Source organism: Nuphar pumila, chromosome 15, assembly GCF_984573655.1.
Source record: "Nuphar pumila chromosome 15, dmNupPumi1.hap1.1, whole genome shotgun sequence".
In the NCBI taxonomy this organism is placed as follows: Eukaryota; Viridiplantae; Streptophyta; class Magnoliopsida; order Nymphaeales; family Nymphaeaceae; genus Nuphar; species Nuphar pumila.
This window is the reverse complement of record NC_143263.1, coordinates 22409993-22436682: the sequence shown is the minus strand read 5'-3', so window position 1 is coordinate 22436682 and position 26690 is coordinate 22409993. Positions and strand designations below refer to the sequence as shown.

Sequence of the window (26690 nt, the reverse complement as noted above, 5' to 3'; positions counted from 1 at the left end):
AGAAGTAGCTTGTTTATAAAGGTAACCAAACATAAAAGGCAGACGAACAAAGACAGGATGCACTCATCAGTTCTCTGACTAGAAGGAAACAACATCGTTGTGTGTAACTGGTTACACAAATGGAAATATGAAGCATATTAAAGTATCAAAAGATCTAACATGGCCTTGGTAGCCAAAATTTTTTAATCTAAGACATAATTTGGATTCTAATGTAACTTCCAGATTTCCATCTAAATCAGGAGATTTGTGAATAACTATATTCCCAGATATAAGTTGCAATTCAGTTATGCATCAAGTAATACATCATTCCAAAATTAATCTCCCTGAGATGGATACATTAGATAACTGCTTACAATAGTCCCAAAAAGATGGTACTGCACATTTGACAGGGACTCATTGTGAAAATATATGGATGTTATATATATATATATATATATATATATATATATATATATATATATATATATATATATATATATATATATATATATCTTTTGTAATGCCCACTAGGGGCAATTTGGTCATTTCAGCTTTTTGTAAATAGACATGTCTATGAGGGACATATTTGTATTTTTATATTTTTATTTTTTTCCTTTTGTTTATTAAAGGGGTAAAAGGGGATTCCCTTAAGAGTCGTTGGGACTCTCCCCAACGGTCACAAATGTGACCGTTGAAGAGCTCCCAATGACTATTTTTGTAATATCAAGTATTTTTTCATGATTTTTAAATTTGAAAAATATAATTTATATATATATACATTATTAAAATGATAAAATCATGGAAAAATATATTAAAATATAGGTGACGTCAACTGGGTATGGGCATAGCCCAGAGCCCACTAACAAGACCTAGTTAAGCCAATTCTAATTTGAGAAAATTTTCATTTTGAACTTTTAAATTCGAGGGAAAATTGAGAGAAATTCAGGCAAAATTCGGAGGCGAAAATCAAGTATATACATCGTTAGATGCGCCTCGAAATACTAATCGCGTTGGCAGCCTGTTTTTCCAAAATCGGATTACGATTCGCCCGAAAATCACATTTTTCAAAAATGACTCGCCTCTATTTTTTTACTTTTTCTGAATTAGATCATACCGGATCCGCTCTGTTTGATCCAAGTTAATATAGATCTGGACCCAGTTCAGGATCCATATTAACTAGGATCTGGTCTAGGTAAGATCCATATGCATTTGGATCTTGGATCCAGATCTAGAACCAAAATCCATCTATGGCCAATTTAAAACTTTAAAATCAATTTAAATTAAAAGTGGATGAGGTAAAGTTCTACCTGGGGTAGAACTCTACCCCACAGGGACTTCCAAAGGGCGGCAACACCTCTAAAATATTCTTAGAATATTATATCAAATAAAATATTATAAAAAAGGGTAGATCTCTCCCTCTCTCTAGAACTCATGTTCTAGAGAAAGAAAAAGTTAGAGAGAGTGTGAGATAGAGAAAAGAGGAGAGAGTCAAAATCGTGTGAGGAGAGAGAGAAAAAAGAAAGAAAAAGAGAAAAGAAAGAAAGAGGGAAAAGAGAAGGAAGAAAGAAAAGAAGAGAAGAAAAAAAATCAGTTTTTAATACATCCATCGTTTTTCTCCGATCTTTTTCATGCTACGATCAAGGTATGGGTTTCTCTCTAAGTTCTTACGGGAAGAAATATGTTTAAATCGATTCTTGTATGGGCATTAGAGGGAAAAGGGGGAATTTGATTTCAAAACAATATACATATAGGTATATGTATTGTCGATTTTTAATAGATAAATGTAGATGTATAATTATTCACATATATGTCGATTTTCCTAATTCATGTGTCTGAAAATATCTATGCAAATATATATTCAGACCCATCAATTTTATTTATTTTTGTACATGCATATTACTGAGTTCATGGTTCATGCATCCAAAATATGTTCATGTGATAGATTCGGCTGATCTGAAAATATGAACTTAATATACATGTGTTGTTTTTGCTATCTTCATTGACATAAAGAAATTTAATTATGTTCATGTATTAGCCTGTTGTTTATCATGGATTTAGCGGTTTTTGTATGCCGCTGAAATAAAAAAATTTGTTATCAGATCTGGAGAATACATATGTATATGCAGATCTGGTACAGATCTGCAAAATATATATATGTATGTAGATCTGGCCCACATCTGTCGATTTCTCTTATTGATTCATATTTTTGTTGAGCTATGTATACATGCATAAGAATATGTTGTTTTCTTATTAGACTTGTGTTTCATATGTGAGCAAATCTGATCAAGCTTGCCGATTTTTAAGTAAGCAAATCTGATCAAACTTGCTTAATTTTGTTTGTGTGCAAATCAGTTCAGACTTGCTAAATTTTATCTATAAGCAAATCTGATCGGGGTTGTTGGATTTCATATGTGAGCAAATCTTATCAGACTTGCCCATGTTTATGTGTAAGCAAATCTAATCAGACTTGCTGAGTTATGTGTATATGCAAATCTGATCAGACTTGTCGAGTTGCACATATATGCAAATCAGATCAGATCTGCCTAGTTTTATGATATGCAAATCTGATCAGGTTTTGCCAAGTTTTATATGTGCAAATCTGATCAAACTTGCCAAGCTTTATTTGTGTGCAAATCTGATCAGACTTGCTTAGCTTTATATGCATGTGAATCTGAACAAACTTGTCGGGTTCCATATGTTGAGATAAGTCGACTAATTAATGTTTTATCAATGCTTAAGGGTGCTTCAGATATTTTAGTAATATTAAGGGACACAAATGTAATTATTCCTTTTTGATTAATCTCTATTTAAACAAGAGATTAGCCCTAAATGAAAAGATTGACTTCTCCTCTCTCTCTTTCTCACCTCTCTCTATTGTTGGCAAGAGGGCGCCACCCTCCTGCCTCTCTTTCTCTCGTCTCTTTGTTGCCGACAGGAAGGCGCCGCCCTCCTGCCTCTCTTTCCTTCCCTCTTCTTCCTCTGTTTTCTCATAGGACAGCAACAGTCGTTGGCTGCTGTTGTGGCCTTTGGGTGCCGACCCGGTGGGGCAGTTGAAGCCGCCACCCACCTCTCTCTCTCTCTCTCTCTCTCTCTCTCTCTCTCTCTCTCTCTCTCTCTCTCTCTCTCTCTCTCTCTCTAGAGAGAGAGAGAGAGAGAGAGGAGGGAACCCCGTGAGGCAGGGTTAGGCAAGCCATTCCCCCCTATCGACTCTCCTTTTTCAACTGTCCCCTGGGTCGGCCTTACCGAGCTGAGCTCGGTTTGAACCGAGCCCAGCCTGGTTCTCTCAACAGGAGGACCGAGCGGTCCTGTCTTGTTTGGGGGCTAGACCCGACTCGGCCTGGTAGTCGAGCCCTTTGTTTCCCCCTTCCTCCTCTGCTAGCTGGAAGGCAAGCGCCACCAGCGTCTGCCTCTTCCGCTTTTATGGTAGTCGGGCGGCTTGTGAATCACCGTTGCACCAAGTTGGGTGGGCCCCACGACTATTGCCTTTAGCACAACAAAAGCATGGTGGGCCCTGCTCCAACTATCACAGCCGCCTCGTGGTTTATGTGTCACCTCGAATGCATCGAGTTTGACTCATTTTCGTTGAGCCAACTCAGCAGGACCCTGCCAACCCTCCCTCCGTCGAATATATATATATATATATATATATATATATATATACTCCAAAATACCCGATAGGGATATTTTGGTCTTTTCACATATTATAAAGGTTGTTTTTGTTAAAACAACTTTTTTGTTTTTTCTTTTCCTTTTTTTATTTTTGTTCATAAAGGAGACCTTGGGGACCCCACTATTGGAGTCGATGGGGCTCCCCAACGTCTCCATATGTGGGAGCCCAGGGCCTCCCTCTCTCCTTTTTGTTGTATATATATAGGGGGTGTTCCCCGTTAAAATGTATATCCAAAACCTTTGTTGTAACTATAAATATATATACTTATATATATATATATACATTTTTTTATTTTCTTATACCCAAAAAAGGGTATTCTTGTAATTTCACATCTTGCGCATATTCCACTTGGAATATGTTGTAATTTCTTTTTATTTTTTTGTATTTCTTTTTTTTCTATTTTTTATTTTTTCCCTTTTTCATAAAGGTGCATTGGGGGTCCCCCCAATAGAATCGTTGGGGGCTTCCCAACGACTCCTTTGGGAGCCCCCCTTGTACCCCTTTGCCTTTGTATAAATAGGGGTGTTCCCCCTTGTTATTTCTTAAGCTTGAGAGTCTCAAGCATTTGCTCTTTTCTATAAAATACATGCCTTAGTGCATGTTTGCTATTTTTACGCTTTTGTGCATATTTTGTTCAAGTGTTGTGTGAGTGCCTTCATGCACATCTTTCATAAAGTATTTGTGCTTGTATGCATATTGTCTCTTCGTAGACAAATTCACATTCCCCCCCCCCCTCTTTTGTAATTTTTTTTTCTCTCATTCGCTGTAGAGTGTTTTACACTCTTAATAAAATTATTTCTTTTTAGCCTTTTGGCATTACCCCTTTGTGGGTTTATGTAATTGCACCTTATGTGCTTGTGAGTTCCCCTTAGTGGGTTTGTGTATTTGCACTTTATGTGCGTGTGATTTTGTGTCCTTTATTGGATCTTCAAGTGTTATCACTTGCTATTTGTACTCGAACTAGGTTCAGGTTTAACCCTTGTGACGCAATCATTGTCACGATAAGATTTTAATACAATCCTTTATGCAACGCAACGTAATCTTTTTAGTGCTCCACGCCGACACAACGGATGGGACACGCTTACCAAGGCATGAGCCTTTAAAAGCCTACGCTCAGAATCGTTAGTGAGTCTGATCATCTCCAAGGTAGGAAAAAGTTACATACGAGGACAAATGACGGAATACTTTTAACTTATATTATATATATATATATGCTTTTAACTCAAGGACGCAGTTTTGTGTATTCTTCCATTTAAAATTATGTCATTTACTTTGTCGCCATGCTGTTATGTGCACAAGCTACTGCTTACATAATTTATTTAGCCGATGTACGACTTTGTCGCCGCACTGTTATGTGCAGAAGATATTGCTTACGTAATTTATTTAGCCGATGTATGGTTTCGTACATCGTGAACTGCTTACACAATTTATTTAGCCGATGTACGGTTTCATACATCATGCATTGCTTACGTAATTTATTTATCTGATGTAATGTTTCATACATTGTGAATTGCTTACGTAATTTATTTAACCGATGTACGGTTTCGTACATCGTGCATTGCTTACGCAATTTATTTAGCCGATGTACGGTTTCATACAATGTGCATTGCTTACGCAATTTATTTAGCCGATGTACGGTTTCGTACATCGTGCGTTGCTTACGCAATTTATTTAGATCAATGTGTGGTTTCACACATCGAGCCTTGCTTTATGTTATTTACTTTGCCGCCACGCTGCAATGTGCACAGGCTTACGCTTTACTATACATGTATTTTATATACACACACACATATATATATATATATATGACTTTATAAGTTATGCGTACTCCTGCCTACTTCAGATTATGCGTACATTTAAAGGCGCAGATTTGTATATCCTCACCAAGTCTCTATTTATAAAAGGTTTTCACAAACGAATTTCAAAGTTCATATTATTCGTTGTCTCGAAAAGCAAAACAAGTATTTGGCGTTTGCGTATTCGCAACCGTGTTTTTCCCTCAAACCTGCGTAACGAAAAGGCTTCGACTACGTAGCCCTAAGTGGTACGTACGTTCGGTCCTTCGTTTGGTATCCGAAATGACTTAGATATTCTGAGTCTAAAGTACGAAACATTGAAATTTCTAAATAAAAGTTAGGGTTTTTTTCTAAGAAACTGATATCTCTCTCATCGTAGCGATACTATCAGACATGGACGACATGTTAGTACTACGATGATTAGACGAGAAGTTTATGGTAACCTCGTAGCGTGAAAATACACAATGATTAAAAGAAAATCACATAAATGGTGATGATCGCCTTCACAGGCAAGATGGTCGATTTTGTTTGAAAAAACAGAGCATGTAGAATGGGTCGTCAGTTAAAATAGAACCTGACACACTCATTCGTCTCTCTGGTTCCGTCAAAAGAGGATGGGATGATACAAAAACTTTGATGGACAGGTTGTTAACAATTACGCTCTTTGAGTAGCAATGACTCAGTGTCCCCGGTCATTGGAGTTAGGGGGCTGGGCTACCAAAAATTTATCCTAGGTAGTAGATCCCAATGACTCCTGTAGAAGTATGGATGCATCCCCTTGAACAAGTGGCCTCTGAAGAATTCTTTCTTGGTCATTAGCCATCCCCTTAAGAGCGGACTGAGCTAGTTATCCGGGGTATTAAAATACATGGAATAACAAACCCCCGGGTAATCTCAGTTGTTTCTACATTTTTTCTGTGCATACCCTCAGGACAAGTAATTATCAAAACAATATTATCATGCTCATTTTGCTTATTCTGAACTGCACATCACGAAAAGAACAACGTATATGTTAATCTTGTTCTGAATTTTGATATCTATGCACCTACCAGATTTTTATAAGTTTGGCCCATTTTATGGGGTACAGGTGATGATTAGGTCGGTAAGACAGGTGATGGTGCGATAACGTGATGATATCAAGATCTTACTTTCTCTGACATTTCATTCCTGAGCACGTTTTGTAATTTTGTATAAGAGTTTTCCTTGAAAAATCTTCTTTTGTATAAACTTTAAATTATCAAAAACCTTGTTTTAAATCTACGTGGTTTCAATGCTTACATGGAGATACAAATCTATTGTGTAAAAAAAGGTTCGCCTCTAATGCGCCCAAGGTCCGTTGACTTGTTATTTCAAACATCATTTTCCGCTGAACTGTTATTTTAAACTCTGAAAAAGGATTGATTACAAAGCTTTCAAATTTTTCCTAAAAAGTTACAAGTTCGGAATTTCGAGGCGTTACAAAAAGAGACAGAGAGAGGGAGAGGAGAAGAAAAAGAGGTGGGGGAAGGGAGAGGAAAGAAGAAGAAAAGGCAGAGAAAGGGAGAGAGAGAAAGAGAGAGCGAAGAAGAAGAAGAGGCAGAGGAAGGGGGAGAGATGAAGAAGAAGAGGCGGAAGGGGGGAGAGGAGTACTTGGAGGCGGAGGGAGACGGCAACGACGAGTCGAGCCTACGAGAGAGAGAGAGAGAGAGAGAGAGAGAAAGAAAGAAGGGTTTATAACCCTCCTCCCCCTCCCACCATGTTATCATAAAAAAAATATTGCCCTCACGCCTAGGCGAGGGTAGGTGAGGCACTGACTAAGTGCCTAGTCGGCTAAAAAAGTACCTTTTTTTTGAAAACTAGGAATCTGACTGATTCCTAGTTTTCCTAATGCCTAGTCGGCATCTTTGACTACATAGATGGACACACACAAGAGAAGGAAGAAGTGGAAGAATAAGCCAGCCGACCTCTTGTATTCTATTATATTCTATTTATATATATAGTGTTAGGGTTACATGGTGTTTTACCAAAATACCCTTCACAATACAATCCTAATAGAATACAGAAATTACAAGGATATCCTATTCTAATCCGACATGTTCTCTTAACACATTTGTCCTATTGTTGATCACTCACTTTTCAAATAAAAAAAAGGAAGTACTCATACAATCACATTATGGTATCATATAAATAGAAAGCTAAAAACAGAAAAGTATTCACACAATCATATTATGATCTCATATCAAAAGGAATCTGACCGAAAGATAATAAGAACTGAGTTGTGTTTATGTGCATCAAAAGCAAAACAAAAGAAAGAATGAAACACAGGATATAGTAATACACATGATAGAAATCAAGAGCAGGTCACATTCCATGGAACAAGTTGCCATATTGAAGAAAAGACTGGGAGAAAATGCAGAATTTGGAGATTGGGCGCACCTGTTTGTTGGTTAATCTGCATTATCCCTAGGAGTATGCTCCCACCCAACTAGGAACTAGGCCCCATCTAGTTCCAAAGCATGCCAAAGAGTGAACTATGTTTTGATTAACAGCATGAATCAAAAGCAAGAACATGCCCCAAATATAATAATCCACTGACAGTAGATGGAACATCTACTTCTCAGATACCACGGAATAGTCTAGAGGAAAAAATAATGGATGGCATATTTTAGTGGTGTGTACACTTTGAATTCCATTGACGATATAGAAAAGATAACACTAGGGAAAGCAAAAATAATTCTATTTCTTGATCTTTAACTATAGTAGAAACTGAACACAGCTATCAAAAAGATACAGCACAAAAATTATTATTATATCCAAAATCAATAGAGGAGTAATGCAAGGACCTGACCTAGTTCATTACACAAATTTATGTAATTGACTTTTTATGATAAATCAAGTCTCCATCATAATACAGTGCACGTGATAGTAAGATTTCTGCCACTAGGGAAGAAAGAAGAAACAAACATAGAAGTGCCACATCACCAATTGCTTAGGTCATTCATGTCCAGTTACCGTAAACAATACTCACATCCAATACAGTCACTGATTGATCTATCAATTTATGACACGTTTGGTCAACAAATGAGCGAGTCATACGGCAGGCAGATATGGTCGCTTGTAACTCTTGTCCAAAAGAACCTGGCATGAAAAGAAAAGGCAAATTAGTTCATTTAGTTGGACCACTTCCAAAAGATCCTGGCTGGAAAGAAAATGCAAAAAATGAGGAAACCATAGTCACAGATATCGCCAATATTTTGAAAATATCGCGATATTAATGCGATACAATGGCAAAACGATATTAAAGGTAAAATATTGAGATATTTTCAAAATATCGGGAATTTTTATATATATTGTGATATATCAGGATAATATCGGGACAATAACACATATTTTCTTATTTTTATTTTTTACATTTTAAATATGTTTTTCTTCTTTCTTTTACATTTTTTACTTATTTCTTTTATTATTTATGTATTTTTTTCTAAACATGATATTTTCTTTCTTTTTTTGTTATTTTTCATATTTTTTAAGCCCCTATATTTCCTGAGATTTATCACCAAACCTATATTATTGTGAGAAATAGCTCACTGAGATATAGCAAACACTGATATTTGTGACTATGGAGGAAACTGTCAGCAAACAAATTCCCCTTGCAAAGCAATTTCTTGCAAGAAAATGGCTGCTATAAACAAGGGCTAAATAGATTTATTTGAAATATGTCCCATCATGTGTTAAGTTATATATATATATAATAGGTAAATATCCATTAGGGGTATTTTGGTCATTTTAGTTCTTGTAATAAACTAAGCCCATTAGGGGCACATTAGTACTTTTACTTTAGTTTGTTCTTTATTTTCTTTTCTTCTTGTATAGGGACTATTTGGTCAAAGACCAAATAGAGTTGTTGGCTTCTTTTTGGACTAGTCAATAGAGCTCTTAGAACAGTCCATCAGCTCTATTTCCAACTACCTCTTGTGTATAAATAGGGGTGAACCCCCCTCTTGTTCTTTAATGCTTCTCTTAAGCATTTATGCTCAATAAAATCTATATTTTTTTATGTTTTTGTATTCCTCTTTTAAATCCTTTGATGTCTTGAATGCACTTAGTGCTTGTGTAGTGCATTTGCGCTCTTGTATTATCCCTTAGTTGGACTTGTGTATGTGCATGTGCACTTTGTGTTTATTATCTTGGAAGCCCTTCAAGGCCTTTGTTTTGTATTTTTGCATATTTCATTACATGGTATCAGAGCCAAGAAATCTTTCTTGGCATTTTGCCTTTTGGGTCTTGGGATTCTTTGGTTCAAGTTTGTGTTTCGTGAAGGTTCTCACGATCGTTGAGTGGCTTGGATTCAAGAGAAAAAAAACTAAAATATTTAAATATTTTTCAAAAGTATTGTTCGATTTATTCTTATTAAATGATTTATAAGGTTTATAAAATTTGTTTGATCTTGTGAAATGATATATATGTATGCTTTTATGAGATGTAGTTTGAATCTTAGATTTTTGAACTTGTTTTATATGTATGTATATGATCTAATATTCTTAAGCATTTGTTATTGGCATTTAGATGCTTTATTCGAACACTTCATGGTTATAAATGTCAAATCATGTTCGTTTTTATTGTTATATTGAAATTTGTTTGTTTTTGAAAATTTGTCAAATAATTTAAAATTTTTATTTTAAAATGATTTGGTGTTTCATACACAAGTATGTTTTATGAGATTTTGCTTTGATGTATTATTATGTGAAACATAAAATATTTTATGAAATATAAAAAAAATGTGGTTAGGATCTCGGTGATCATGGAAAATTATTTTTGAAATTTGAATAAATATTTTTTATATTGATATATGATCCTTATGCACAAGGTATTGAGCATAAATTCTTCTTGTGGGAGTTATTCACTTTTATGAATGTTTTTAGAATTATTAAAAATAATTATGTTATTGTTGGTCCTTTTGTGGACCTTGTGATCATCCCTTGTGGATAATTATGCCATGTATCATATGTTATTTTTCATATATATCTTGTATTAGAGTAATCTATTACTTGCATATATGCTTAAATGTGTTCTTATACATATCTTATGTGATTCTTCATATTTTTTGTATAAGATATGTGGCTTTAAGTTATTAAGATTATTGCATATACATGAATTTTGATCTCTTTAGGAGTATCCATGATTAGTTGAAGTTGTGTATGCTCTTGGTTTCCTATATGATTCTTGGAGACTCTCTATATATGTGTTGGCCCTCTTTAACGCTGTATGTCTTTGTTGTCTCACAGTAGACTTGCTTACATTGACCATGCATATGATTGCATCAATTGACATCTTGTGCATATGATTCATTCTAAGGTTTCATCTACCTTTATTGGATTTGATGTAAAAAACTATTTTTTCAAATTGGTTCCTATATATGAACTCACTTATTTGGAAATTGATTTTCGTGATTATATATTGCCTTCTAATGACATTTGTTTTGTCTATCAAAATTTCATTTCTTTTTGGCCTTTTTGTTATTGGATCAAGGTAGGTTGTTGAGGTGAGTTATGTGTGCACCTCATGTCATCTTATCAGTCTAGATTCCCAAGGGTTATGAGTGACGTGTTGTCACTAGTCTTGGGTTTAATTGATAGTTGATTGGCCTCTAGATCCATGTTGGCTTTGTTGAACGAGAAATGTTTGTTGGGGTGAGTTGTGTGCACCTCATTTTTTGTCAGTTTAGATTATTGGTTTATAGTTCAGCTCTAACTCTCTGATTCTATGAGTGTGTTGTACTACTCATTTGTTTATTTGGCCATTATTATTATGTTGGATACTTATAATCATATTTATTTGTGATGACTATCTATTTTTGAAAGAATGGTATTTCGAAAAATTGCTAAAATTGATATTCTTATTCTTCTTAATATCATTAGTTTGTTTTCATTACAAGCTATCTTACCGTGTGTGTTCTCTCCTATTATGCCTCTTATTTAAGTGGTATTCACATTTTTTGTGTGTTTGTATTATGCTTTTGTTATAGTAGTTGATACACTTGAATATTGAGGTTTGTCTCTTATTTAAGTGTCATTTTATATAGACGAGATGTTATTTTGTGGTGAGTTATGTGCACCCATTGATTATTCACACTTTTTGTGTGTCGGTAACATGATCTTGTTCTAGTAGATGATACACTTTAATATTGAAGTTTGTCTCTTATAAGTATCATTTTATGTAGACAAGAGATGTTATTTTGTTAATGTGGTAAGTTATGTGCACCCATTGATTATTTACATTTTTTGTGTTTGTTATATAAAGTCCTTGAATTTTCAAGATTTTTCAAAAATAATAAGGGATTATTCTTGATATTTTTATGAGAAATTCATCGACAGTTATTTAATCGATGAACTTTTAGATGTTTATCAAGTTATTTAACTTATACGAGCTTTTTAGACACTTTCGGATCTAGATCTCGATGGGAGATCCACGAGGATCGACCCCCATGGGACCCAGTTCAAGTCATGCATTTGACATATGTAGTATCCATTGAATCTCCTAATTAATTTATGTTTGGATCCAACATATGATCTGAATTTATGAAACATTATAACAAGGACTCGGATCCATTTAGTGGACCTGATCCAACAACAAACCTTCCTTTTTAAGGTTGTTTTTTATTTGGATCTTCGAAAGATCCAAATCCAAAAACACCATTTTTTTGGATATATATATATCATGGAGGATTGAGTTGGGTACATCGGACCCAACCAACCCAAAATGTTGGGTCAGATCCAAGATGTTGACATGCCCACCCCCCACCCCTCTTACCTCCCTATTTAAACACCCTATGGGGGGGGGGGGGGGGTCGTTTTAAACCACACACCAGCCATCTCTCTCTCTGCTTACGCTCTCCCTCAGTCAGACTTCTCTCCCTGCCCCACCTTCCAGCTCCCACATCGGCATCGTGACCTCAGGTGAGTCTTCTCCCCCCTTCTTGCTCCTTCTTCCCTCCTAGCTCACCGGCAAAACCAGAGCCACCAGCGGTGGTGGTTCTGGCTTGCCAGGAGAGGGGGTGCCCAGCACCCTCTCCCGTGATCCATCTCAATTTCAGCAACAGTCATAGGTTGCTATTGCTACTTGTGATGGGATGGTGCCATCGCCCCCTTTTCCCTCTCATCGCCCTGTTTCCGGTAGGAGGGCACCACCCTCCTGCCTCTCGCGTCTCTCTATTTTCTGGCTGGATCCTGCCTCTTTCACCTTTCTTTGTCGTCGGTCAAGAGCCACCCAATCGTTGGGTGCTTCTGTCGCCCTCCGCTTCTTCCCGACAAAACTCAGGCGGCGACAGCAGCAGCAACCGTTGAACTATTGCTGACCCTTGGCTCCTAATCGACCGATCCTAGCTCGGTTGGGTCCAACCGAGCCTACCGAGCCCAGCTCAGCCAAAGCTGGCCACTGCCTCCAGCAGTGGCCCAACCACCCGTCGCACCACTAGGGGTATGACGGGGCCGGGCTCCACGGCGGCACCGCCGCTGCCCCTCTCGTGCAGCAGAAGCAGATGTTGCTGCCTTGGGCTCGGCCAGAACCAAGCTGAGCTCGGGCCCAACCGAGTTCAGCTCGATCCCCACTCGATTTTGAGAACGAACTCGGCTTGGTTGGAGACCAAGATCGACTCGGTTGGAAACCAAGCTTGGCTCGATCTTGGAGCCCCTTTTTTACCAAGTCAAGCTCGGTTTGAACCAAGCCTAACTCGGTTCAATAGTCATCGAGCTCGGCTCGGTTTCCTTAAACCAAGCCCGACTTGATTTTCTCAAACCAAGTTGGATCGGTCGTGAATTTCATCTTGTGTGAACCAAGACAAAAGCCAATTTCTTCGAAACTAATCGCTGGAAAACTCGTCTCGGTTTGGTCGGCTTAAACTGGGCTTAGGATTGACCACTGCAACACAATCGTCACTTCCGCTAAATTTTAGAACTTAATCTCGCTCCTTATGCAGTGCGATAAAAACCTTTTGAACTGCACCACATCGACGCAACGGACGAGACTCCATATTCCCGACACACTTACTGAGTCACAGACAAATTGAAAACCTATGCTCGAAATCGTTAGAGATTCGAACCATCTCCAATGTAGGGGAAAAGCGCACTCGATCTTGATGAAGGACATTTCTGATAATATATGTATTATATTTACATCAAATATATATACACATGCGTTTTTAACTCAAGGACGCAGTTTTGAGTATTTTTGTTCCATTTAAATTACGTCATTTACTTTGTCGCTGCATTGTAATGTGCATAGGCTCCTGCTTTACGCAATTTACTTAGCCCGATGTATGATTTCGTACATCCGGCCTTGCTTACGCAATTTACTTAGCCCGATGTATGGTTTCGTACACCAGGACTTGCTTATACAATTTATTTAGCCCGATGCATGATTTCACACACCGGGCCCTGCTCTATGTTATTTACTCTGCCATCACCCTGTAATGTGTACAAGCTTCTGCTTTAATATATATATGTATCTTATATACATATATAATTATATAGGATACGCAATTTTGCATACTCTTGCTTTATTTCAATTACGCGGGCATTTATTTAGGGTACACAGTTTTGTGTACTCCTACTTAAATTATGCCAGCATTTATTTAAAGATGCAGATTTGTGCATCCATGCTTTAATCTTCAAAAGGTTTCTCACGCGAGATTTCAAGTTTGCATGTCCCGATGTCTCATAAAATAAAATAAGTGTTTTATGTTCGCAGGTCCGTGATATTCAGCATACACATACGTTGCTTATCCTACAAACAAAATAAATCTTATATGCTCTCATACATCAAAGTTGTGTCCGTTCTTGTCGGAGATTTCCAAGAGTTGGAGTGTTCTTCGAAACACCCTTCCAACCTGGTTCAAACTCTAATATAAGTTGAGATTTGCATGACCCAGGCATTCGCAACTAAGTCCTCTCTTTGAACCAATATAATGAAAAGACTTCGACTTTGTAGCCTTCGGTCGTACGTACGTCAGGTCCTTTTATATCTGAAATAACTCGAATATTCCCCCAACCTAAGGCGCGGGAAATCGTGATTTTCAATGTTGTAATTGGAGGTTCTTTCTGAGAAATCAATCTCATTCTCATCGGTATAGTATTATCAGACATGCACGACATGCTCGTACAATGATGAATGAATTTGAGGTTTGTGACAAACCTTGTTGTGCGACAATGCACCACTTTATGAGAAAATCACGTAAATAGAAATGATCACCTTCACAAGCAAGATGCTCGATTTGGTCTAAAAGACCAGAGCATATTGAATGAGTTGTCAGATAAAATAAGATCTGACGTGCACATTCATCCTTTGGTTCTGTCAATAGAGAGGATAGGAGGTACAAACTTCGATGGACAAGTTAACAAATATGTTCCTCGAGTGGTAATGGTTCGGCATCGCCGATCATCGAAGTTAGTAAACTAGACTGCCAAATATTATTCTAGGTGGTAGATCCCATTGACTTATGCAAAAGTTTGGATGCATCGCCTGTTTACAAGTGGCTTCTGAGAAATTATCTCTCGGTCTTTATACCGTCTCTTTTGGAGCAGATTCGGCTAGTCGTCTGGGGTATCAAAATAAATGGAATAATAAACCTTGAACAGTCTCAGTTGTTTCTAGTATTGTCCTGAGTACCCAAAGGTCGTTAATTATCGAAACAAGATTATCATATCCATTTCGCTTCTCTTGAAACCAAATATTGTGAAATATATTAAAGCATATGTTAGTCTTGTTCTGACGTTTGATATCAATGCACCTACCAGACTTTCATGAGTCTAACCCGTTTTATAAGATACAAGTGACGAATAGACAGATGTTGAAGGCGATGACACACTGATATCAAGAATCCACTTTCTTTGTTATTCGCTCCTGAGCACGTTTTGTAACTCTGTATGATGACTTTTGTATAAACTTTGTTTATCTAAAACCTTGTTTAGAATCTTTATGGTTTTTTAATGAATGCATGGAAATGCGGGCCCAAATCCAAGACATTTGGGGACCCAATTTGTTGGATGAAAATTTCGCATGTAATCCGCCCAAGGTCCATTGACTTGTTCTTTTCAAACACCGTTTCTGTTGAACTATCATTTTTAACTCTAAAAAATGATAGATTGTTAAAATTTCAATTTTTTCTTAAAATTCACAAGTTCGAGATTTGGGGTGTTACATGTTAAGCCCATAAGTGGCATTGTGATTGTGATCTTTTTCTAGTAATTGATACATTTGAATTTTGAGGTTTAGAGGTCTAGTGAGATGATTGCTTATGGTGGTCAAACTATTGTTGAGATTTGCAATATATCATTTCTTGATATTTGTGGGATTTTTAAAATCTATCCATGAAATTTCTAAACTTTTACTACTTGTTTTTTCTTGTATGGAAAAATGTTTATTGATAAAATTTCATGTGTTTCATTGATAACATACATATTATATATATATATATATATATATATATATATATATATATATATATATATATATATGTTTTAAAGATTGTTATTTGATTCCTTGTACTTAAATCCATTTTATGTTATGTGAGTGAAGGTCTAATGGGTTGTGAATTATGAGATTGCTTTCATTCATTATTATGTACATTAAAAATATAGCATATATATGTTTCATATTGATTATCATGTTCACATTGTTGTATGCATAAATTTAATTAACTCCTCTTTTCTTGAGGGTTCTTTTTTTTCAAGTGTTATACTTTATATGCATGTTGTTTTTAGTATAAATTGATGATTTATTTTATTTGAAGTGTTTTTCTAAAAAAATGGGATATTATTAATACATGATTGTTTATCTTTTCTTGATAATTTATATGTTCTTTAGTGATTAAATTTTCTTATGATCAATATTTATGTTTTCTTGAAAAATATGTTGATTTTGGGTTTATGATTGTCTAAAATTAATTTTATAAAAATTTCTCTTTGAGGTATGCTACTCTTATCTTTCTTAATGATTGTCTAAAAATTATTGCAACTTTGTTCAAAAAAATCTACTTCAGTGTTATTCTTTTTCAAAATATATATATTTGTTTTGAAACTTCATAACTATTTGGTTAGAATACCTTTTTTGTGTAGTTGGGACCTTTGTTTAGTTCTCTCTACAGGTTCTTAAAGGCGATGGATTGAGAAAGAAATATCTTGATGCATCATGAAGATGGAGATAGCGAATGAAGGCATTTGGGGATGATCATTGATAAAGACATTTGAAGACTTGTATTTGCAAAACTCTTTGATGACATAAAAATGCAGATTTTCATTGAAGACTTTGATCCTTTTCATTGATTCTTTTTTGTATTTTTGAACTTTCAGTATATCACACTGTAAGTTTGAGGGAGAGTGTTAAGTTGTATGTAGAATGAAAACCTCTCCAATGAAAACGATCCCAAACCTACCCAATGGAAAAATTTTGTTGTTGTTTTCAAAATTTTGACCGTACAGATGTGTTTATCATGATTGATTTACTAGAAATTGACACTTGGATCATGAATTTTGGATAGAAAAAATGGTATTTGGAGCCTCAAAAAATTATGAAAATTGTACGTCGTTGGTTTTTGAAACTTATAAAAACCTATCCATGCATCAAAATCAAATGCTCCAAGAACTGATTCCTATAAAAATAAGATCTAGATCACATTTGTACAGTCGAAATCAGTGTTATTAAAAATGTGCCTCAAGGCGCAAAAAGCGCGCCTCGCCTTAAGGTGAGGGGCTTTGTGCCTTGAGGCGCACGCCTCATATGCCTTGAGGCGTACGCCTCAGAGCGAGGCGTACACGCCTCTCCTCGTTTTGGTCAAATGGGGTCACTATCCAATTCTACTGCATCAGCGAGCTCCGAAACGTCGACACCATAGGAAACATCGGCAAAGTGTAGAGAACGATGACCTGACTGTTCCTGCTGCTGAGATAATGCAAATGGATCGGTCGATGGTTGTCGACAACGAAAACCCGAGCAAGCGGCCCCAGATTTAGAATCCATCGCAGGTCATGGTGGCACCCCCAATTAATCAAGAGGATGGAGATGGGTTGATCATCAGATCGGGTCTGGTCCATAAGAAACTGGGTCGCAAACATAAGCCCAAAAAAAAAAAATTTGGGGGGGCGCTGCCCCCCCTGGACCCCCGCCCGCTGACCGCGTAGCGAGACCCGCACCGGGGGAGCCCCCGAAACCCCCTACTGCAAGGGAAAAAACTCTGAATCAGGCTCCACAACTCATCATCTAGACGAACCAACGTACCTTGAAATCTGAAGGGTTTTTGAGAGAAGGAAATGATTTTTCGGTTCTTCCTCTGTAGAAGAATGGCGAGTAGCCGAGACCCAGAGAGAGAGAGAGAGAGAGAGAGAGAGATTTTATCTGAATTTTGATAATACTTATGCTTCGGTTTTGCGTCAGTTAACTTCATTACTTGCTGAAATTGGATTGAACACAAAAGGGGCCCATGCTTTCTCTACTACATATGGCTATTCTCTGGATATTTTTTTAGCTCTGTTTTTTTTTCCTACAAATGCGGCAAAAGATCAATTTAATTGAAGAAAATTTTGGTTTCTAATGTATGAAAAACAACATAAATAAGATCTCATGCTGTGAGAGAATCTTGGTTTCTTAGATACTTAATTAGATCAAGTCGTTGCATTAATGTTACTTTTACATGTTAATCTCATATTTTTTCAGTATTTATTTGAGATTTTTTATTTCTTGTTGGTTGTTGTTTCATCAATAAAGCATTTTTTATTTATTTATACTTTTAAATATTTTTTATAGTTTTTTTTAAGTTTTCAAAAAAAAAATTGAGGCTTACGCTTTACGCCTCGCCTAAGATTTTGGTGGAGCGCCTTGCTACGCCTCAACGCTTTTCACAACACTGGTCGGAATTTTGAAAAAAAAATACCAAAAATTCAATAAAACATCCATTGGATAGGTTTGGGAGGGTTTTCCATTGGGTATATATATATATAATGATGTAATAGGTAAATAACCATTAGGGGTATTTTGGCCATTTCAATCCTTGTAATAGGCTATGCTCATTAGGGGCACATTCATACTTTTACTTTATTTTGTTCTTCTTTTCTTTTCTGTTTTTATGAAGACTATTTGGTTTCTTTTTAAACTAGTTAACATAGAGTTGACTAGTCAATAGAGTTGTTGAAACAGTCCGACAAGCTCTATTTGAGACTACCTCTTGTGTATAAATAGGGGTGAACCCTCTTATTCTTTAATGCTTCGCTTAAGCATTCATGCTCAATAAAATATATATTTTTTATATTGTGTTCCTCTTTTAAATTTTTTGTTGTCTTGAATGCACTTAGTGCTTGTGTAGTGCCTCTATGCTCTTGTATTGTCCCTTAATTGGACTTGTGTATGTGCATGTGCACGTTGTGTTTATGATCGTATAAGCCCTTCGAGGCCCTCGTTTTGTATTTTGGCATATTTCATTACATCATGCACATTATAAAGCACACCAAATGAGTACACAATCATGCATTGTCTTCAAAATATACAGCATTTAAATAAACTCCGCACCTAAATAGTTGGCTACCAAGTCATCAAAGCATGCTAACGTGTACAAGATATGTTAAAAGAAACTTTCTAACTCACTTGACGAGAAAATTCTTAATGATACCCGAATGCGGTTACGAGCAAACAGCAAACTCTGATTTGTTGGATCCTCCACCCATTGTTGCTCATTTTCTTGACATATCTGCAAGACAGCATGAAACAAAACGTATCATATCCTAAAGGATAAAATCAAACAACTATTTGAGAAAAGATATAGAATGATTTTAGGGTCTATGCAGATTCAGGGGACTCTTGTCAAAGGATAAGAGTTTGGAATTTCTCAAATGTCTGCTTTTGTTTTGGCATATTCAAAGAATGAAATTATAGTTGGGAAATTGTCAAATCTGTCCCCTTCACTTAGCCTATTTCCAAATCCCTACAAGTTATTAGGGATTCCAAAATTCACCTATTTCTAGTACATGAAGATGGTGAAGATAAGAGCTAGAAATCGACCCAAAACACCTTATCTCCCCAATCAGAATTTCTAAGCATCAACATTTTTCTCCACCATCCTTTTCATTCTGTTACAGATGGCGCCTCAATTTGCACTCTCATTCATCTGCCATTTCGAATTTGATCCCTCATGGATATATTGATTTAGTTTCATTATGGCTTCTAGCATACTGCAGCAATTGGTGCTGCTCAGCTGGTCTTGTCATGTCACAGTTTTCCCTTTTATCATATCTAATGGTGATAAAGTGATGGGCAACCTCAGTTGCCCCTCTCTAATATGATGATATTTAAGTTTTTTGCTCGCTTTGGTGATCTTCCTAATCCTGTTTGACAGATTGTAGTTTGGTGCAAAAATTTACTGACACTTAAGACCAGCCATTTGTGGCTATAATGACACAAATAATTGATCTAAATGGCAGAAGAGTAGCAGCAAGCTACAAAGAACCATAAATACATTGGCAATATTATGAAAATATCATGATTTTTCAAAAACCAGTAAAATACCGAAAACATCGAATTTTCAAAATATCACTTATATTTAAAATATCAGGCTTTTATTGCAATATGAACACTTTAATTTTTTTTTGTTCTTAATTTTTTCCTTTTGTATTCTATTAACTTTTAAGATTTTATATAAGCCAATATTTTCTTGAGAACTTTTATTTTATGACATGTATGCATTTCAACATTCCCTCTCAAATTGTGGAAATGATATCAAGCATCTCCAACTTGCACAAAATCTACTCCAACATTGTTCTATGGACTGCTTTAGTGAAAATATCAGCAAGCTTGAAGACTTGAGTATGCATGGGTCACTTGAGATAGCTTACCTTCAATCTTTTTGTTATGAAGTGGCAATCTATGTCTATATGATCTATTATTTCATGGTAAACAAGATCAAGAGTTATTTGGATTGGCTGCTATGCTATCACCAAAAAATATGATGAGATCATGTACTTCGAAATTCGACTTGGTAAAGCACAAAATTTGCTCTTTTAGTTCTTTAACTATTTCCTAGTTTCTTCATTCAAATATACAAGTATTTAACATTTTCAAAATGGGTTTGTAATGCAGACAAGCATCATCCGAATTTTGGGATGTAAACCCAGAGGAGTGTGACTTAGAGGGACAGCATAATTTCAACATTATAAACATTGACTTATATGAGTCTACTTCCTTCTTATGATGAATTTGATGATGAAGCAGAAAATTATTAGGATCATTACCTCATCATCATATATATTGTGTAGGATATACTTTTGGTATGTAATTATGCATTGTTTGCTTCTTTTATTAGTATAATTTATTTATTTTTTCTGCTCCACTTATTTGATTGTTTCCATAATATATTTAGATTGATTTAATTGTAATGTTAGTTTTTATGATAAAGAATAAAATTGTAGATTGTTAATTTGATTTATTGCATGCATGATAAATTGATGATATGATAATTTCTTTTTACTTCATTAGTGTTACTGTTAATTGTTAAACATTATATATATATACCCTCTCGCACCCCCGCACCCAAGTTTTTTTAAAGTGCCGCATCGCTGCACCTATGTGACATAGTCCGCAACTTATATATATCGTGATAATATCATTGTTGCAACCCAGGTAGCATATTTTTTAAAACTGTAGGTGCAGGGGTATTTTGGGGTTTTTAAAAAAAGGGATACATGTGTCTTTAGTTTTTCTTTATTAGGTTATTTTGGATACAAAGATATACCTTTTTTGTTAGGGTTTGGGTTACTTTTAAGAGACCCAAAGCAAAAGAAACATAAGAGGCTGCAGTCAACGTGAAAGTGAAACAGATGGAAGAAAGAAGAGAAACGTGAACAGGGGGCTGCACCATATCCTCCACATCTCCAGCAGTTCAGCACTCCACCGTGAACAGGGAAAGAAAGAAGAGAAAGAGGAAGGAGGGAAAGAAGGAAGGAAGAAAAGAAAGAGGAAAGGAAGGAAGAAAGAAAAGAAGGAAAGAAAGGGGAAAGGAAGGAAGGAAGAAAAAGGAAGGGAAGGAAGAAAAGAGAGAGGAGGAAGGAAGAAAAAAAAAGAGGAAGGAAGAGGGAAAGGGGACTTTACATTTATTTTTTTGTTATTTTTTCCTTTTTTTCTAATTCTGAGATTTTCCCGAGAATTATTAGAAAACCGATAATATCCCGATATTATACCTCACTGAGATATAGCCGATACTGATATTTGTGACTGACTCACAATCACTGTTATGTGGTTTTTTCAAATTTTTTAGTTTAAGTTAGTTAATGTTTACTATTTTTACAATTCGCTATGATAAAGTACAATATAGTGGCAAATATAATATGATTTATGAAAGTATTTTACATTGATAAATGTATCGATTTCCTTTTATCACACTCAAATGAGTTCATAATGTTATTTAGCAGGTTTCTCCAATAGCATTGCCTACTTGTAAACCCATTACGGAGCAAAATATAAACACAAACACACATAAAATCACACATGTATTGCATATTTATGGAGAAAGAGAGCATTGTCTTCATGATGGACCTATGTACATTCAACATATTCAATTATGAAAACCAAGCTCATCCTTTTCTGGTACTTGCCAATCACTGTTAACAATAAGAAGCTTCAATGTTAAATGCGAAAGATTGACAGTGCATAAACAAATTCCAACTACAAATGATTTCATCTACTATTCTACGAAACTATAAGTTTGTTCTTACTTTATAAAGGTCATTTTTTGAGAATTCAAGCAATGGTCTGACTAAGAGGATCCCACAGTTGTTCAGATAATCACCATGACAAGTTGGAACTTTGGGAAATAATTGGGACATAAATGCCATGCCAGCAAGTCCCAACACACCACTGTTCCGTGATAATCTAAGAATGAACAACTCAGCCTGCATAAATAATATATTGGTTAGATCACTAAGAATGGTAAACCATTTCCTAAAGTTGTTATTGCACAATGAAAACAGACTAATCCATGGTTTCAACTTGTCCTTTCTTATAATATTAGCCATCATCAAAGACCAGATGAGACTGTCACATTTACAGTATTGCTTCAGCAAACAAAGTTCAGACAATAGGAAAGAAATTTTGGAAGACAAAGGCAAGAAAGCTAGAACAGTGGATTCGGTTTCAAATGCCTGAAAACAATGATATATAAGCAACGGTTGTGAATAGATGTCATCAGGACCCATAACATAGCCTGATAAAGATGTGCCCCGTCCAAACATCTTAATAGATAATCATTATTTAGAGGCACATAAACATGTGACTGTCAAACAAGAACCTTAAAATTGAAAAGAAGAAAATTACACAGAAACCTGATCATCTGAATGGTGGGCGACGAGCAACACACTGATCTGGCATTGCAGGCATATATCTTGAAAAATATTATACCTGGATAAAAAAACCTAATTTGTGAAATTCTAGAAATTATCTTCATGTCCAACTAAAAATATATACATATGATGATTCAGCAACAACTCTATCCTGGGTGTGGAGTCAAATAAGTGGGCTTGAAAAACCCTTATTAAGACCAATATCTGCATCCAATATCACTTCATTAAAAATCATGCTTGCGTCAACTATATTGTGGATGCATAGGATACTGTTATGTGATTTTTCAGTAAATATGCTGACGCAAATGCTCTTTTACCCTAGACTAGTTGCGACACAATTGAAAACACTATACACAAGATGAACATGTACAAGTGAGTGCTCCATCTGAAGCTTCATAAGGTACACCGTGCTTCTGTTGAACAAACATCAAGCCTTGCGATTTCTAAGATTTGCACAAGACCAACTAACCGATGCGTTTCATCTATAAATGCATGAGGCCTGCCTATGACTTTCCATTCAAAGATCAAGCCACTCATCTCTCCGATCCATGGAACAATACAAGTAAAGGATGCTTGAGGCAATCACGGTGGCAACATGAAAACATGATCAAGATGTTTAAAACAATTATTTAATATGTTAAACCGATGGACCCACCTCATATTCCTAGCTGCTTCCTGCAAATGACCCTGCTTTGGCTTTCCGGTTGACCAATTGCAATGCGCAACTTCGCACCGAATACCTTTATGAACAAGAACATGTTAATAAATATAACACAATTGTAACAAAATCACAAATTGAGATAAGCATTTAAAATAGGGAAAGAGAACCCAAATTGGCATCAAAGGTTTCTCGAATTGTCAATAGGCAACCAGCTATTGTTGCAGGCGCATTGACATTGACGAACATGGGGGCTGTTCTCCCAAGGCTATTCACTTCCCAAACAGAATAAGAAGTGCATTAAATCACGTAGAAAAGGTACACTAACCCAACTCAGAGACCAAGCCTTGTACATGATTAGCCTCCGCTGCACTCTCAGAACGTAGCCCATGATCAATGACGATAGCGAGGAGGCCATCGATGTATCCCGTTGTTTTATCAGGGCCACCGAGCCCCGCAGCTTTCCACGCCGAGGTCAAGACGCACAAAGCCATGCTATCTGGCCCGCCCGATACCCCTATTGCTGCAAGCAAGTACCAACATCCTTTGTGTGACCATTTTCCCAGTTAAGAGTTTTTTTTTTGGCCTCTCTCTCTCTCTCTCTCTCTCTCTCTCTCTCTCTCTCTCTCTCTCTCTCTCTCTCTCTCTCTCTGTGTGTGTGTGTGTGTGTTAGGTTTTTTCCTTGTCTAAGACGAAAAAGGCTTGTGAAACATACATAAATCGCCGCCTGTGAGGGAGGGAGGGAGGGAGGGACTGACCGATCCTGTGGTGAGGCTTGATGCCGGCCATCTCCATCCGCCTGGAGAAGGCTTCCCTGTACCTTAGCATCTGCTTCGACTCCTCCGCGGGGTAGCTGCTGCAGTAGACCCGGTTCGAGGGACTCGGAGGACAAGCGTCCTTGGCGGGGAGACACGTCAATTGGTCCGCTCCGACGCGGCGACACGCTCCAGATTGTACCCAGCATGGTGGGAACGAGAAGAAGCTTCTACTGTGAAGAAACCCTAGTGCTTGCGCTCTGCAAAAGACCTCGCAGGTGTTCATCCTCTCCCCTTCCCCGCAGACGACCTCTCTCTCTCTCTCTCTGGGTGTGTTTTGTTAAAAACAGCCACCCGCTTTTCTCTCTCGTAAATCACACTAAAATTATTGAGCTCCGCCCAACCTCGTGTGGTTTGGACCAGGGATCGAGGACATGAAACTTAGAATGGATGAGACAAGGAGGTTAAAATCAAACCTCGCGCGGAGATGGAAGCGGGATGCTCCTTCGCCCCCATCCGTGAACTTTGTTAAAAAAATATAATATTATGCTATTATATATATTATTAAATTCTATATATATATTTTTAACCCTAACATAAAACTGTTTTCTGTTTTTTTTTTTCTCTCCTTCTAACAAGCCGAGTGAGCTCTCATTTCTCTTATCCTTCCTTCTAACGGTAGAAAGTGGGGAAAGGACTGGAAAAAATGGAGCCCCGCCCTATCTCACTTCATTTGGAGTGAGGATGAAAAACATGAAACGGGGAATGAATTGAAGATAGAAATTGAGATCAAAACTCGTGCAGGGATAGAGGGAAAAAATTTGAGATGGTGCGGGGGTTGAGACCTTGTCCCCCACCCCGATTGACAGACATTCTTAGCCAATATTAGGTCACATGGGACACTTTGAGTGTGCCTTTGCACTTGGCTACCCTCCTTCTGCTTTTGGGCCCCACAACTGATAGACTGCCAGCCAAAGATTAAGGGCATCAGGTGCAGCGGCACATTTCAAAGTGGGCCATGTGATAGCACCTGATACTAACTCCTAAAAACAGCCACTGGCTTCTCTCTCTCAAAACGGCCCGTAGAGAGGACTGACAATAACAAGAAAGTGTGTATAGATATATAGAGGAACACGTACTAGTCAATCTTTAGCAGCTCAATGAAAACTTGATTGCATTGACCATTGGAACTTATTTAGAAATTTAGATTCAACGGTCGGCATCAGGTGTATTTAAATATAAACAAAAAACTTTTTTTGCTCTGCTCACTCCCTCTCCCTCTCCTTCGTCTCGTTCGCCACTCTCCTCTCGCTTTGTCTCTCCCTCTCCTTCCTCTCGTTCGCCACTCTCCTCTCGCTTTGTCTCTCCCTTTCCCACCCACGCACCCTACCCTCTCCCTCTCTCTTCTTCCTCTCATGAAGTCGGACACAGTGAAGTCATCGTCCCTCTTCCACCTGTAAGCTGAACACAATGAAGTTGTTGTCCTGCATGGCAAGAGGGATCCTCTCGAAGAGTCTTGAGAACCAGGTACTATCTCGCCCCTCTCTTTCCCTTTCTTGAAACCCTCTCTTTCCCTTTACTTCTAACATTAATATTGGGTCCCTCTTTAGCATTTCTCTCCATTACCTATAATGCCCTAAAATTTTCAACTTAGAAAATGTAAAATTTTAACCATCTTTTTTTTGAAATAAGCATAGCACAGTGAAAATATTTGGGTTTTAAAAAGTTAGACAATTCCTGAAGGCTATATAAATGAAACAATTGAATGGGGCTGGACCCAATTCCCATTAAAGCCAGATCCATCGCTTACTCACATAGTGAAGGAAATCGATTTCATTCCAATTTTATAATATAGTTCAAAAAATGGAAATACAAGTTTTGCAATAAAAATTAAAATATCTTAATTAAATTGAGACACCCAAGAGTTGTCCTAAGATCACCAAGACTATTAAAAAATGATGGTTCTCGACCTCGCTGCCACATCGCACTCTCGCAGTCCTTCCTCATTTAACACTTACGCCCTATGAAATGGGATCAAAACTCTTGCAAACCGGTAAGCAAATTCATATTCATGTGCATAATGATAAATATCAAGCATCTATTATGGATATCATAACATGTTTTCTAACTGTCATATAAATGCAGATAATACTACATGTGAACCTTAGTATTTAACATCATAACATGAATTTTCAAGTAAACAAGTATCATGAATCACAAAATCATGAATATGCAATAATCAAGTTAGACAATTAGCAGTGTTAATAAACTTTTGTTTTTCTTGATTACACCTTCAGGTACGTAAAGGTAGTTGTCATCGTATTTGCTAGAGTATACTACGGTGTTCATTATGCCATTTGTATTCTTGTTGTAGTATCTACATACCGAATAAACACACCCAAGTGAGCAGTCTGTGACTGAGAGACTTTCTACACAAGGGTAAATCGGATTGCAATCTCTACTACTGTAGTAGCTAAGGTA

The 26690-nt window shown here is 36.8% G+C and overlaps 1 protein-coding gene across 1 annotated transcript in view; it reads right to left on the bottom strand.

Annotated features, from left to right (window-relative positions):
- Window positions 1–24715, bottom strand: part of RSY3 (Adenine nucleotide alpha hydrolases-like superfamily protein) — a 50605-nt gene extending 25890 nt beyond the window's left edge. The window contains exons 1-7 of the mRNA XM_089988978.1: window positions 24213–24715; window positions 23783–23977; window positions 23452–23536; window positions 22779–22854; window positions 22173–22349; window positions 19054–19156; window positions 8453–8562 (exon numbers count right to left, since the gene is read on the bottom strand). Of these exons, the coding sequence (XP_089845104.1) occupies window positions 8453–8562; window positions 19054–19156; window positions 22173–22349; window positions 22779–22854; window positions 23452–23536; window positions 23783–23977; window positions 24213–24495 (1029 nt within the window). The 5' untranslated portion in view covers window positions 24496–24715. The remainder of the gene's footprint in view (window positions 1–8452; window positions 8563–19053; window positions 19157–22172; window positions 22350–22778; window positions 22855–23451; window positions 23537–23782; window positions 23978–24212) is intronic.
- Between the last annotated feature and the right edge of the window lie 1975 nt (window positions 24716–26690).